Source organism: Plasmodium gallinaceum (genome assembly GCF_900005855.1).
Source record: "Plasmodium gallinaceum strain 8A genome assembly, contig: PGAL8A_v1_63, whole genome shotgun sequence".
NCBI classification, from domain to species: domain Eukaryota; phylum Apicomplexa; class Aconoidasida; order Haemosporida; family Plasmodiidae; genus Plasmodium; species Plasmodium gallinaceum.
This window is the reverse complement of record NW_021628222.1, coordinates 80,063-96,249: the sequence shown is the minus strand read 5'-3', so window position 1 is coordinate 96,249 and position 16,187 is coordinate 80,063. Positions and strand designations below refer to the sequence as shown.

At 18.5% G+C, this 16,187-nt stretch overlaps 4 protein-coding genes across 4 annotated transcripts; 2 read left to right on the top strand and 2 right to left on the bottom strand.

Moving 5' to 3' along the window:
* Positions 1–613: 613 nt before the first annotated feature.
* Positions 614–1,752, bottom strand: PGAL8A_00112100 (BRIX domain, putative; the record flags this gene model as incomplete). The annotated part of the gene is made up of 2 exons (XM_028673988.1): positions 614–642; positions 918–1,752. The coding sequence occupies 2 exons, from the start codon at positions 1,750–1,752 to the stop codon at positions 614–616; spliced, it is 864 nt and encodes a 287-aa protein (XP_028526237.1).
* Positions 1,753–2,585: 833 nt separating this feature from the next.
* PGAL8A_00112000 (conserved Plasmodium protein, unknown function) lies at positions 2,586–7,415 on the top strand (the record flags this gene model as incomplete). Its single annotated transcript, XM_028673977.1, has 5 exons — positions 2,586–2,905; positions 3,062–3,669; positions 3,763–3,850; positions 3,951–6,698; positions 6,857–7,415. The coding sequence occupies 5 exons, from the start codon at positions 2,586–2,588 to the stop codon at positions 7,413–7,415; spliced, it is 4,323 nt and encodes a 1,440-aa protein (XP_028526236.1).
* A 916-nt stretch (positions 7,416–8,331) lies between these two features.
* On the bottom strand, positions 8,332–10,350 carry PGAL8A_00111900 (heat shock protein 70, putative; the record flags this gene model as incomplete). Its single annotated transcript, XM_028673965.1, has 1 exon — positions 8,332–10,350. One exon carries the CDS (start codon positions 10,348–10,350, stop codon positions 8,332–8,334), a length of 2,019 nt encoding a protein of 672 aa, XP_028526235.1.
* A 2,688-nt stretch (positions 10,351–13,038) lies between these two features.
* Positions 13,039–14,052, top strand: PGAL8A_00111800 (U3 small nucleolar ribonucleoprotein protein, putative; the record flags this gene model as incomplete). Its single annotated transcript, XM_028673954.1, has 1 exon — positions 13,039–14,052. One exon carries the CDS (start codon positions 13,039–13,041, stop codon positions 14,050–14,052), a length of 1,014 nt encoding a protein of 337 aa, XP_028526234.1.
* Positions 14,053–16,187: the final 2,135 nt, after the last annotated feature.

Sequence of the window (16,187 nt, the reverse complement as noted above, 5' to 3'; positions counted from 1 at the left end):
ATATTCATACAAAATTTACCAAAATCTTTGTTGTGTATATATCAAAAAAAAAGTAAAATAATGTGGCTTAATTGTATAAAGAAAAATAATAATGTAAAAACAAAGACAACCAAAGTGTTGATATATTATATGCATATAGATTATATATATTTATATTTTTTTATTTTTTTTTAAATATATATATATATATATATATATAGGTTTCATTATCTTTTATTTATTTATTATAATTGAAAAAATTATTTTTATAAAGTAAAAATGTAATATGAAAATGTTTTATAATCATAGTAAGAACATTTCTTTTGATTATCTTTACCAATTGTTTACTTGTTACAATTCAATTTGTTGTAATCTCAAATATTTATTGTTTGATCATAAAATTATGAACAGTTAAGAAACAAAAATAAGGTTTTTTAAAAAAAAATTAAAAAAAAGGCTTATTACAAAATGTGTAACCATAAATTATTTGAAATTTTAAAAATTAAATGATTAATAATAAATAGTTCGTTTTTATATGTATACAAATTTTTACATCAATTGTATCTTTATGTCAAGGAAACTATTAAAAAAAAAAAAGAAAAAAATTTGTCTTGATCCTTCAGAAATTAAAATATCACTTTTTATCCCCTAATGAGTAAATAACTAAAAAGAAAAGAAAAAATATTTTAATGAAAATTACACAAATATAAAAAATAAATAAGATGAAATTTGATGACCTATTTTATTTTACATATTTTTGATACATGAAAAATATATTAAATGGAGCAAAATCATATGTAAACACATCTATATCGATACATATGATAATTTACTTTCACTCATTTATATAAAAATTAAAGAAGAAAAATATATAGTATAGAAATAATAATTATATTTCTACGAAAAAAATGTAATAAAATAATAGTGATATTTTATACCTTTATCTTGATCCGTAATTTTAAAAAGCTTGTAACTAACGCGTGGTCCTATTTCTATCATTTCTATTTCTTTTTCATTACTGAAATTATTAATATCAATTTTACTAGATATATAATTAAATACGTCATCATATCCACTCAAGTCTTTTTTATATGCTTCGTTTAATATTTTTTTAAATGATCTTTTCTTTAAATTTGTCACATATTGACGAAAATATATAGTTTCATCATTATTATTATAACAATATAATACTACTCTTCTTGGTTTATGTGAAAAGTCACTTTTAAGATTTACACATGGATACAGGTTTTTCAGAACATTCTGTATTATAATAAGATAATTTAACATATCTGAATTTGCATTATTATTGAAGTTTTTTAAAATGAGTAATGGCTTTAAATTATTATAATTGTGATTTGCATTTTTTGAATATTTGGATTTAACTAAAGAAGAAGTGGTAAAACTTTGAATTATAAATGTTAATGATAACTTTGTATAATTGCTTGTAATGCTGTATAGTAATTTAAAATTTTGAATATAAATACAAATTGTGTATTTATAGCTTAACTCTTTTAATTTTTTATTTAGTTCAGATAAATTTTTTAACTTTTTTATATAGAAAAGAGCACAATATGGAATAAAAAGATCAACTAGCTCTCTACATAAGGTTTTTAATTCTGAATTCATTCCTTTTTTCTTAATGACCATTATATTAGTTTTTTTTATTATTTTTTCATCACTTTCTTTTTCCTCTTGCTTATGTTTTCCATCATTTTTATATTTATTATTGATTTTTATTTCTTTTTTCACTTTATTTTCTTTTTTTGTCACCATTTTAATTTCTTTTTTATTAATTTAAAATACTTTTAAAATTCAAATGATAAAATTATACAAATTTCGTACATATATAGTATATATGTATAAAAACAGTTAAAGGATGAAACATAAAGAAAAATTATTATATATGCATTTTTAAAAGCATTTTAATTAAAAATAAGCTTTAATAAATCTTTATATATATACATGTATATAAGCAATATTTTTAATAATTGTTTGTAATAGAGAAGCACAAAAATATGTATTTCTGTTTTTATTTTAATAAAACATTTTCTCTTTTTTTAACAAACATTATGAAAAATTTTTTTTTTTAATTATTCTTTTTTCATATGTTTCTTTTTAATATAATTTTAATTAAACAAGAATATAAATTTTTAATTTGATTCATTAAATTTATATATATATATATCATTTAACATAGCTTTTTGTAAAGAAATATTACTAAAAACAAAAATTTTAAATAGCAAACTTTTATGTTTTTTTATAAAAAAGTAACATTTATATCTTAAAGTAAAGAAAGAAGAAAAAAAATTAAATATATAAAAATATGTTAAATTAAAAAAATTTGAAATATTTTAATCTATAATTTTATATAAAAAGAAAAAAAAAATAATAAATAGAATTAATTAGATACTATTTAATGATATATTGCAGACATGTAATAAAACATAAATATGTTTTCATGAATTTATAATTTTAATATAAAATAATAAAATGATTATTTCATAATTTAAAACTAATGTATTAAAAAAAAAAGATAAATTAAAAAATAGAAAAAAAAAAGAGAAATTGTAAAAATTGTCCTTTTAAAGTTCATTAACTTTATTAAAATGATTTTAGAAGTTGTACCATTATATAGTCACAACTTTTTTAGTACATTGCTAATAATTAAAGATTTGGAATTATTTAAAAAAGATTATGGATTAAATGATACATTGCAAAATGCAAACGAAGAAAAATTGGACCATTTTTTATCTAATTATGAAAATAATGATTTAAAAGGAGATAATTATGAACATTTATATAATTATGATTACTTAAACAACAAAAATGATTTTTACTTAAATAAAAAAGATAAGAATATATATATTCTTATAAATTGTGGATGGGATGATAATTTTTGTATAAACGATATAAAAAATATTTTAAGGTAAAAATAGAAGTTTTAAAAGTATTTTCTATATTATATATTTTTATTATATATATATATATATATTACTTAATTTTATGTATGTTTATATATATTTATGCATTAAAATGTTTAAAAGAAGCAGTTACATAATTTTAAATAAAAATATTTTTATAGGATTTGTGATTACATTGACTTTATTATTATAACTAATCACAGTTTAAATTATGTTGGTTGTCTACCATTAATTTATATGGAATTATTAAAAAAAAAAAAAAAAGTTACTATAATATGTCACGAATATATTCAGTCTTATAGTAAATATGTTTTATTAAGTTATCTAAAATGTAATAAAAGTTGCAATTTTTTTAAAAAATTTAATGAAAATGAATATTTAAAAGTATTAAATGATTTGTTTCAAAACATTACAACACTCGAATATAGAGAACATTTTGTTTTTAAAAAAGTTATATGTAAAAAAAAAAATATTATTTGTATACTTCCGATATATTTCATAAATAATGGAGATAATATAGGTTCTTCTGCTGTTATAATAAAACTCTTTAACTATAAAATTTTATATTCAATAAATTTTAATATAGAAGATTATTCCTTTATTGAAAAATCAGAAGTGATAAAGCAATCAGACGTTTTTACATATATTAGCAATTTTCATTATTCAAATAAAAATTTTACTAAAATGATAGACTTAAAAAATATTTTAAATATAGTAAACAAAACTATAAACAATTTAGGATGTGTTCTTTTTCCAGTTGACATTGATAGTTAAAAAATTATACATAAAAATATATATGTTTATATTGAAATTTTTATAAATAAATAGCATTTTTTTTTCCTTTTTTTTTTTTTTTTTTTAGGTATATTTATTGATCTTCTATTTCATATTAACGCTCTCTTAGAAGTTTGTTCACAAAGATATGCACTATTATTTCTATGCCCCTATTCGTAATTAAAATAATTTTTTCTTTTTTTTTTTTTTTTTTGTTTTATTTAATTATATTTTACTTTAATAATTCAAACAAATTTTTTTTTTTTTTTTTTCCAGAGAAAATTTTATAAGGTTGTTGTTTACGTCTTTAACATATATGAATATACATATCAAAAATAACTTCCATAAAAATAGAATAAATTTATTTAAAATAAAAAATTTAATTTGCTTAAAGAATTATAATGATTTTAAAAAATATGAAGATGGATATTATGTCTTATTCTCTTTTCCTTCTACCTTAAACAATGATTCAGTAAAAAGAATATTATCTTCATTTCTTACAAAAAAACAAAATGTTATAATTTTTACTAAAAAAAATTATTCAAATAGTTTTTCAAATAGTATATGTAATTATATATATTCAAATAAAGATAAAAGCAGTAGAGATTTTTTCAATTTTTCCTTCATTCAAAATATAAAGTTTAATGATAAAAAATTATATGAAATTTATTTGAAAGAAAAAAATAACATTGAAAATGAAATTTTAAAAAAAAAGAGAGAAAAAAGAAAGACTAAAAAAAGAAACGTTAGAAAAAGAAAACAGTTAAATTTTATTTTTGAATCTGTTGAAGAAATGATGTATTTGAAAAAAAAAAATAACTTAATTGAAAAAAGGAAGAAAAAATTAAAAAAGAAAAATAAAAAACAAGTAATTGAAGAAAATATTAAAATTAAAAGTCTAAAAAATAAAAAAATTTATCCTAATGGAAGTAGAGGATTATCATTTAATGATTTTAATACTTTTGTTAACATTAATTTATCCCACTCAGAAAATGATCAAAAAGAAAACAAGGATTTTCTTATAAGTGAGAAAGATAATATTTATTTAAATAAGAATAGTGAAAAAAACAAAATGGATGATTATGTATATGATTATAAAGGTATTATGTTAGGTAAAAACAATTGTAAACAAGAAATAGATTGTAATTATTCTGATAAAGATAACATAAGTAAAGATGAAAAGGGTGTTCCATTTGTAAAGAGGGATAAAATAGATTTTTCAAAAAATTTTGATTCTAATGATAAAAATAGGAGTGAAGAAAATAAAATTAATTTGGAAATGGATGAAGAAAATAAAAAAAGAAAAGGATATAATAATGATTGTAAAGGAGATAATAATAACAAATATAATAATAATGATCACAACCGTTATGAAAAAAAAAGCGATGATACGGATGCAGATAATTGTAATGATGATGATAATGATGATGATGATGATGATAATGATGATAATGATGATAATGAAGATAATGATGATGATGATAATGATAATGATGATGATGATGATGATGATGATTATAATGATGATGATGATGATGATGATGATGATGATGATGATAATGATTATGATGATGATGATAATGATGATGATGATGATGATGATGATAATGATGATGATGATGATGAAAGTGAAGATGATGAAAATGAGGATGATGAAAATGAAGATGATGAGAATAATAGTAATAGTAACATTAATTATTTCAATAGTGAAGAAGATATAAATAATAGCATAAATAAAAAAACATTTTTAAAAAGTGATAAAAGTTCTTTATATCTTATTAATAAAACTGAAAATATTGAACAAATTAAAGGTGAGAATATGAATGTAAAGGATTTTGATAAACTATATGATTATGAAGAATATAAAGAAAATGAATATAATTACAGAGTTAATAAAAAGAATAACAAAGTATATGGTCTTGAAGATGATGAAATTAAAAATGATATTGATATTAATGAAAACATATATAAGGTATACAAAGATAGTGAAAAAAATTACGATGAACTTGTTAAAAATTTAAATAAACAAATTTTAGAAAATGATTATGAAGAAAGTGGAAAAATATATTATCCAGATTTAAAAAGAGTTAATCAAATTGTAAATATTAACAAAGAAAAGAAAAACACAAATATAAAAATAGAACAAAACAGTGATGATAATGATATGGGAAAATTAAATAAAGATTATGTAACGAATTATATTGAAAATTGTAAAGAAGATAATACTTCGATGTCAATAAGAAAGGATATATATGATTATTATGACTCAGAAAAAAATAGTAATAACGAAGAGAAAAATTATGTAAAAAAAGAACATGAAGAAATGAAAACATTTACTAACGTTGATGAAGAGAAAAAAAGCAATTCCAAAAAAAAAGATATTTTTGGATATTATGAACTCAATGAAAAAAGGAATAAAAAAAAAAGTGCACTAATAAAAGAAATTAGTCTAAATAATGTATTTAGTAGTGGTTATAAGGAAAACAAAAATGCAAAAATAAATAAAAAGAAGCTGTGGAAACAGAGATTAGTTGATTACTTAAAAAAAATTCCTAAAAAATCAAAAGAACAAGAAATTTCAATTTATATAGATTGTGTAATTAAATCTTTTAATATGGAAAATTATGTTAATCAAAATACTTTGAGAACAATTTTATGTTTAATGAAACCAAAAAATTTTATATTACTTCCAAGCTGTAATAGTTTTTTTTCTTTTAATTTTGAAATGCTATTACACTCTTCAATAAAAAATGAAAAAATAAATTTTTACACTTTTTATTCACCCAATTTTTATGATACAATTAATAAAAAAGATCTATTTTATAAACGTTATTTTTGTCAAAGAGCATCGTCAATTAATTCAGTACAAATATCTTTAAATGTTAATTATGAAAATGTGTATATAAAAAGTATATATAACTTATTAAATGCAGCTAATTATGGTGATAAATTTAATGTTTTTAAAGTTAAAGCTAACATAGTAGAAAAAAACGTTCAAAAGCCTTCTCATTTAAGTATTAAAAGGTAAATGATATTTTTTTTTATTAAATATTTTATAAATTTTTTTTCTTTAAAACTACTTGTTATCAAAATAAAAGAACAAAGGAATATTTATAATATGTATTATATATATATATGTATGTATATATATATGTATATTTTTTTTTTTTTTTTTTTAATAGAAGAAAAAGGTTTATAAATGAACACAGTACTTTTTGGAGCGAATATAATGATGCAAATTACATACTGTGTTTAGCAAATTGTAGTGATGAACTAGAAGAAGAAGAAAAATCAAAAGATGATATTTGTGATAACATAAATGAAGATATGAAAAAAGAAGAAAATGATGAAAAGAAATTTTTAAATTACTATTTAGATAATGATGAATATAATTTAAAAGATGAAAGTAATGAAAATTCCATTATAGAAGTGGATTCTAGTTCAACATCAGAAGTAGATCAGAAAAGTTTTTACCAAAAATTAGATGAAGAAAATAAATTAGATGGGAATATATATATTGGTGATGTAAGTATGCAGACTTTATCAACGTCAATTAATAATGTTTTTCATAATTGTTTGAATTTTACTGACAAAAATCAAATAATAATTAATGGAAAAACATGTGTTAAAAAAGAAAAAGAAAGTGATAATATCATATGGAAGATTGATAGTTCTTTAGATCCATCTTTTTATTTTTTAAGAAATATTTTAAAAGATATGTACAACAACATTTCTATATAAAATTATAATATTTTAACTTATTTTTTTTTTTTTTTGTTAAAAAAATTTAAATTATTCCTTTTCAATACTAATTTTTTTTTTTTTATGTATTTTTAATAAAAATAATGAATGAACATTTGAAATATTGTTATACATTTTATATTACTTATTTTAAATATCTTTATTATCATTTAATAACTGAATGTTAAATTAAGTATTTTTTCTTTTTCTCAAAACAATCTTTATAAAAAATGATGAATATGAGAATAATGTTTCAGGTTTTGCAGAATAAAACATTTATAGTAGATTTTTTTTTTTTTTTTTGTATTATCAATTATATTCTCTTAAATCTCATATTTCTTCTTTATATAAGCCATTGTATTACTTGAAATCAAAATAAAATTTTACACTTGAACAATTTATTATTTATTTTTTTATATTTCTTCTTACAATTATATAAACTTAAATTACAAAAATGCTAAATTTAAGATTAAATGAATTTGAAATATTACTTTCAAAATGCTTTAAATAAAATATTACTTTAAAGTTCCAATAAAATTATTTTAAAAAAAAAAAAAAATAAATAGAATAAAATAAATGAAATAGTTATTTTAAAATTTCATAGAAACAAATTACAAAGTATAAAAAATAATACACATTATAAATATATATATATATATATATTCATAAATAATAAGATCATTAATATAAAACTTAAAATTAATGAAATTACTTAATGATAAATATATTAAAATAAAAACCTATATATTTTACATAATGCCGTTGTGTATACTATTTTTTAATTTACAAAAAAAAAAAAAAAAAATAATAGAAATATATATTTATATAAAATATGCATAATTTTTTTTTTTTTTTTTTTTAATTTTATGATATCAATAGTTATTATATATATTAAAAAATAGAATCTTTAAAAAGTTTAATCAACTTCTTCAACAGTTGGTCCAGTTCCTGTTGGTGCAGCTCCTGGCATTCCACCTGGGAAGTTCATACCACCGGGCATTCCACCTCCTGGCATACCACCTGGCATTCCTCCTGGCATACCTCCAGCTGCTCCTCCTGCGTCTTGATATATTTTAGACATAATAGGTGCACATACTGCTTCAGCTTCTTTTTGTTTAGCTTCATATTCATCTCTATTAGCTAATTGATTCTTTTCTAACCATTCAAGAATTGCAGTAATAGTTTTCATGCAGCTTTCAACTTCTGATGGTTGTAATTTTTCTTTTATTTTTTGATCTTCTAATGAACTCTTAACACCATAGCAGTAATTTTCAAGGCTATTTCTTGCTTCAATTCTCTTTCTATTTTCTTCATCTTCTGCTTTGTATTTTTCAGCATCGTTAACCATACGATCAATTTCTTCTGGTGATAATCTTCCTTTATCATTAGTAATAGTGATATGGTTTTGTTTACCAGTAGATTTCTCTACAGCAGTAACATTTAATATACCATTTGCATCAATATCAAAAGTGACTTCAATTTGAGGTACTTTTCTAGGTGCTGGTGGAATACCATCTAAATGAAATTTACCTAATAAATTGTTATCTTTTGTTAATGCTCTTTCTCCTTCATAAACTTGTATTAAGACACCTGGTTGATTATCAGCATAAGTAGTAAATATTTGACTTTTTTTTGCTGGAATAGTAGTGTTTCTTTCAATTAATTTAGTCATAACACCACCTGCAGTTTCTAAACCTAATGATAAGGAGCATACATCTAATAATAATAAATCTTGAACTGCATTAGATTGATCACCAGATAATATAGCTGCTTGTACAGCTGCACCATATGCAACAGCTTCATCAGGGTTAATAGATCTGCATGCTTCTTTACCATTGAAAAATTCTTTAATTAAGCTTTGGATTTTTGGTATTCTTGTTGAACCTCCTACTAAGACAACTTCATGGACACTTTTTTTGTCCATCATAGCATCTTTTAATACTTTTTCTACTGGTACTAAAGTATCACGGAAGTAATCAATACATAATTCTTCAAATCTTGCTCTACTTACGGTTACACTATAATCAATACCTTCAAATAAGGAGTCAATTTCAATGGTTGCTTGAGTAGAGGAAGATAAGGTACGTTTTGCTCTTTCACATTGAGTTCTTAATCTTCTTAATGCTCTACTGTTTTTAGATAAATCTTTTCCTCTGTTTTTTCTTTTAAAATCTTCAACACAAAAATTTACTAATCTGTTATCAAAATCTTCTCCTCCTAAATGAGTATCACCTGCAGTTGCTTTTACTTCAAAAATACCATCTTCAATTGTTAATAAGGATACATCAAATGTACCTCCTCCTAAGTCAAATATTAAAATATTTTTTTCACCTTTACCTTTTTTATGTAAACCATAAGCAATTGCTGCTGCTGTTGGTTCATTAATAATTCTCATAACATTTAGTCCTGCAATAGTACCTGCATCTTTTGTTGCTTGTCTTTGTGAATCATTAAAGTATGCTGGAACAGTAATGACTGCATTTTTAATTGATTTTCCTAAAAATGCTTCAGCATTTTCTTTCATTTTTTGTAAAACCATTGATGATATTTCTTCTGGGTGAAATAATTTCTTTTCCCCTTGATAAGTTACTTCAATCATTGGTTTTTCATCAACACCTGCTTTTACAGTAAATGGCCAGTGTTTCATATCACTTTGAACAGATGATTCAGTAAATTTTCTTCCTATTAATCTTTTTGCATCGAAGACAGTATTCTCTGGATTTCTAGCAACTTGATTTTTAGCTGCATCACCAATTAATCTTTCAGTATCAGTAAATGCTACGTAAGATGGTGTTGTTCTATTACCTTGATCATTTGCAATTATATCTACATTTTCATTTCTCCATACACCAACACATGAATAAGTTGTTCCTAAATCAATACCGATAGCGATATTTGATTCAGGTAAATTTTGTTTTGTTTTTGCGCTTGCCATTTTGATTTAAAAAATATTTTCAATATTTATATATGTATTTTAATTTTTTATTTAAAAGTAAAATACTCTTTATAAAAATAAAACTTTATAAAAAAAAAAAAAAAAAAAAAAAACTAATTATCGGCTAATAAAATTTTTCTTTTATTTTTTTTTTTTTTTTGAGAAAATGCAAAAAAATGAAAAAAAAAGAAAATATATATACGAAATAAAAGAAAAAAAAAAAATTATAAAAATATATCAAAATAAATAAAAAGAATATTATTTAAATATAATGTATTGTTTATTTTGAAAAAATTTTTAATAAAATAAAGATACTTAATTTTTCATAAAATTTATTTTTTTTACACGATAAATAATTTTGAAAAAAAAAAAAAAAATTTACTTTATCTTATTTTTATTAATTTTTTAGATTCAAAATTTAAGGGACTAAAATTCGTAATTTCAGGTTTTAAAAAATTTTGAAAAAAAAATGCGGGGCCTTTTGGCCCCTTTTTTTTTTATTTTTTTTTTTTGTAGTAATTTCATAATAAGAATATTTATAATTGCATGTTTTTTAACATTTTCATTAAAATACATAATACAGAATAAGAACAAAAATTTTAATAAAAATTATAACATTTTAAATGCATTTTTTGCATCTTAAAATTATATTTTAATATATATTATTTTTACATGTTATTTTAAAAGTGAATTTTTTCAAATTTTTATAATAATCATGAAGATATATGTTTTAAATATTGTTTTACTTTTGAATTATGAATATGTATTTTTTTAGTCCCCATGTTTTTTTCAAGTTTTTGCAAACATGCATTGAAGAATAATTATATTTTAATATATAATTACCTATAAAGACATAAAATTTTAAAGCATTTCAAATTTATACAAGATAATGAAAATTTTTTTTTCTTATTATATTAAAGTAAAAATTTTCATCAAAATAATCAAAACATTTTTTTTTTTTATTAAAGAGATTTTAAAACAAAATGTTTAAAAATATATATACCATATTTTTTTTTTCTTCATTCTTAAAAAGATGTGTAAATATTAAAGAAAAATAACATTTAAAAGTTCCTCTAATCATTAACTATAAAATAAGTTAATTTCTAAAAAAATAAATTTTATGTTATAATAATATTTATTATATGTTAATGCTTTAATAACAGAGAATTAATAATTTAGGTATATTTTATTTTTGTTTCTTACCAAAATTTTTAAATGAATATAATAGTTTAAAATTATAAAAAAATAAAATATCTTGAAAGATTATTTTTCACTTAATTTTTTTTTTGATAAAAATAGGAAATTTTTTTATTAAGTTATTATTTTAAATAAATATTTATTTTAATATTCTTTTTATTTTCATTTCCTTTTAAGAATTGAACTTATATTTATAGAAGTTGTAAGAGTAAAGTTATATTATTCTTTTCTATGTCACTGTAACATCTATTTTAATTTATAAAAAAAAAAATGAAGTAATAAATAAATATTTTAATGCTTCAAGTAGGGAAAAATAGCAAATTGTGAAAAATATATTTTTAATTTACGATTTCGATTATGTTTTTTTTTTTTTTTTTTTGTAAGAAATTTTGCAAATTTATTGTTTTCATTTCTTTTTCTTTATTTTTTTACTTAAATCTAAAGAAATTATTTTATTATTTGATATGGTCATAAAATAAAAAATAGCAAAACATTAAAATAGAATAAAATGTATTAATTTGTATCATATAAAGGAAATTTACAAATTTTTTTTTTTTTTTATTTTTCATTTTTATCTTAAATTGATTCATTAATTTTATTCTTAACCATTTACTAATTACTAATAAAAAAAAAATTCATATTTGTATTTTCACAAAAAAAAAAGTTTTTCTGTAATAATAGAATATAATAATTATTTCTATATATATATTTATCACTTTATGTATTCCAAATATTTCATTCCATTTGTTTAAATCTTTACCAAGAAGTTCTAAGAAATTTCATTAACTCATCAATTTAAGATATAACTCTCAAAAAATATATATATTCATTTTATCTAGAATTTTCTTCTAATTTTATAAATTACCGTTTTTACATGATAAAAATGTAATATTCATAATATTATATAAGAAGAAAAAAACATTCTCAAAATAATGAAAAAAATAATAGTTTTTAACTACATAAAGCAAAATAATTACTCCATTTTAAAGTAATACATAATTGATATCTTCAATATATGTAACTTCGTTTTAAAATAAGGATTAATGAATAAATTTAAAAGAAAAAATATAATAATTTCATTAAATAAAATTAAGTACATCTATATATATGAAAACACAATTATTTTATATTTTTTTTTTTCATGATGATAAATTTAAAAAAAAATTAACAAAAGATTATTTAAAGGAAAAAAGAAAAAAACTATAATTTGATAAAAGATGAAAAAAAAAAAAAAAAAAATAATAAATAGTAATATAAAAAAAATTGTATGTTAACAAGAATTAAACAAAAATTCAAAAAATAAAAAAAAAAAAAATAAAATAAAATAAAATAAATAATATTAATTTAAAAAGGGAAAAAAAAAAAAATAAAATAACCATTTAAATATACAACTTCCAAAGCTTTCTATAAAAAATAATTATCAAAATATGCTATAGTAAATATATAAAAAAAATTGTAATTTTAATATATATTTTTATTTAATTAATAAAAATGCTAAGGAGAAATATAAGATTGAGAAAAGAATATTTATATTTAAAAAAAATTGAGGAAGAAAAAAAACAGTATGCAGAGAAAATAAAGAGTATAAAAGAAAGCTATGAAAAAAATAAAAAAATTAAGAGCCATTTAAAAAATGAAGAAAATGAATTAAGAAAAAAGATGGATTTATATGATGAAAAATCACTTAATAGAAATTTTGACGATGAATATTTTTTTTGCGGTATTGAAAATCCGCGAGTACTTATAACAACTTCAAGAAATCCATCATCCCAATTGGAAAATTTTGCAAAAGAAATAAAGCTTTTAATTCCTAATAGTGAAAAAATAAATAGAGGAAGTTATTTCATTAAAGATATAATAAATTTTGCAAGAAAAAATAATATTACTGATGTAATTATTATACATGAATATAAAGGAATACCAAGAAATTTAATTATTTGTCATCTGCCTTTTGGCCCTACTTTATTTTGCACCATAAAAGATTGTAAGATGAGGCATGAATTTAGTGATCAGATAAATAATATTTCTATGTGTAATCCCCATTTAATTTTTCATAATTTTAATTCAGATTTAGGTAAAAGAATTATGAACATTTTTAAATATTTATTTCCCCCAGTTAAAATTAGAACAAATAAAAGAAAATTCTCAAAAAATAACAAGCAAATTTCAATTGTAAATGATAAACAAAACAAAATTAAAGAAGAAAGTGAAAAAGAAGATGATGAAAATGAATTAGAAATATCTATTAAAAATAGTGAATACTACAATTTGCAAAAGTTTGAAAATAATAGAATTATTACATTTTTCAATAAAAATGATATTATATATTTTCGTCATTATAATTGGAATACTAACGAAAAAAACGAAATAATATTAAATGAAATGGGACCCAGGTTCAGTTTTGTTGTTTATAAAATAAATAAGGAGACACTTGATTCATTAAATGAAGACTATGAATATGTGTATCGCCCTTTTTTAAATTCTAAAAAAACATTATTGTCATAATATTTTTTAAGTTAACATTTTATGTAATTTAATCATGTTTTTAACAAGCTATACATTAACATCCTATTTTTATCTTCAAAATTATACACTATATAAATAGATATACCAAATAGCTAAAATTATTTTATTAATTTTTTTTTTTTTTTTTTTTTTTTTCATATTAACTTAAAATTTTAAATGTTTTAAAATAATATATGTTAAATTTTAAATTAAAATTATATTTGCATTAAAATATTTAATTTGTTCATTTTGTTAATTATTTGTATATATTTATTAGGACATTTATATTTTTTTTCTTTTTATAAATAGTGTATATTTTTCATCTTTAAAATTACATATTTTTGCCATTTTTAATTTTATTTTTTTTTTTTTATTAACATTAATTATAAAATATAAGTGTTAGTTTTTTTCTTCTCGATTATAAGAGATGACACCTATTATATGCCTTTTTTTTTTTTTTTTTTAAAATATTATTGTATGTTATAAAAATAGTATATATGAAAGTTTTTTTAATAAAATAGAATATATATATTAATAAAAAAAAATATTTACTTTACAATTAATATCTCTTTAATAAAAATATTAATTAAAAAAAAAAAAATACTTTATTTCAAAAAAAGGTATATCTTTTTTAGTTATTTTATTATTTTTAATAAATATTAGGAAGACATTAATTTTCTAATTAAATTCTTTTAGCATTAATAAAAAATAGAATAAACACTAAAAAGATGAAAATGGACCTATAAAAATTTCCTTTACTAAATCAAATTATTTCCATAAATAATTTAAAAAATTTAAATTAATAAATCATTTTACTACATAATAGAGTATAAATTAATATTATTATTATCCATAAATATAATTATATATATTTTATTTTCAATATTAAATATTTTACTATTAATATTTAAAAAAAATTATTCTTAAGTATTCATTTTTTTTTTTTTTTTACTTTTTAGTTTATATGTAAAAATACAAAAATATGTATATTTCTAATTAACCGAATATTTGTCTCTAGATATAGTTCAATTTGATGAAGTTAAAAATATCTCATGAATTTTCGAAGATATTAATTAAATGCACTAGAACATATATTTTTTTTATTTTCTTTGAAGATTTTTTTTATATACATAATGCATTTTTTCTGTGAATTTTTACAAATAATAAACTATAATAAACATGATTTTTTTATATTTCTTTTAAATAATTTTATTTATCATTTCTTTTCTAAGTTCATCCTTTTATAAAAAAAAAATATTATTAAAATTAATTTTTAATTTCATTTGTTTCTAAAAAAAAAAAAAAAAAAAGAATAAATAAAATAGAGATGCGTGTATTTATAAATAATTTTTATGTTTATATGTAGATATTATGATCATATATAGAACAGTTTACATATTTTTATATTACCTTTTAAAAATATTGCATTTTTAATTAAAAAAAAAATAAATGAAATAAAATTAAAATAATGTATTTTTATATTATTAATATTTTATAAATTTTATAATTAGAATAATTATATTTTGTATTTAAAAAATAGATCTTCATAAAAACAGAAGTGTTCTTTTAACACTATTAAATTTTTTTTTCTTTTCAAAATTTTAAAATAATATAAATGTAACATATATAAATATACAATAACCAGTTATCATTTTTATATGAAAAAATACAATATAAAATAAAGTAGATGCACATTTACATATTATTATTAATATTATTTTTATTTAATTTTTTGAAATTATTTATAAATATGTGTTCTGTTAAATGTTTAAATATTTAAATAAAGAATATTAGAAAAGTTGAGCTAAAACAAGCATGTAATGAATTTGAAAGAAAAGAATAAATGGAATTATGATAATATAAAATAAATAAAAGTACTACGAAATATATAATTTTACCAATATATATAATGAGAAATATGTACATATTATTATTCATTTTTATTTTAAAATTAGTATTTTTATGTACTTATGAAAAATGAAATAATTTATGTTATAAAAGAGAATAAGAAATTTATTAATTATATTTCACTTTTCACTTGATTATTTATTCTCTTTATTTCTTTTATTATATCTTTTTTTTTACTTTTTTTTTTTTTTTTTTTTTGTATTTTTTGCTATGTTTTTTTTTTTATT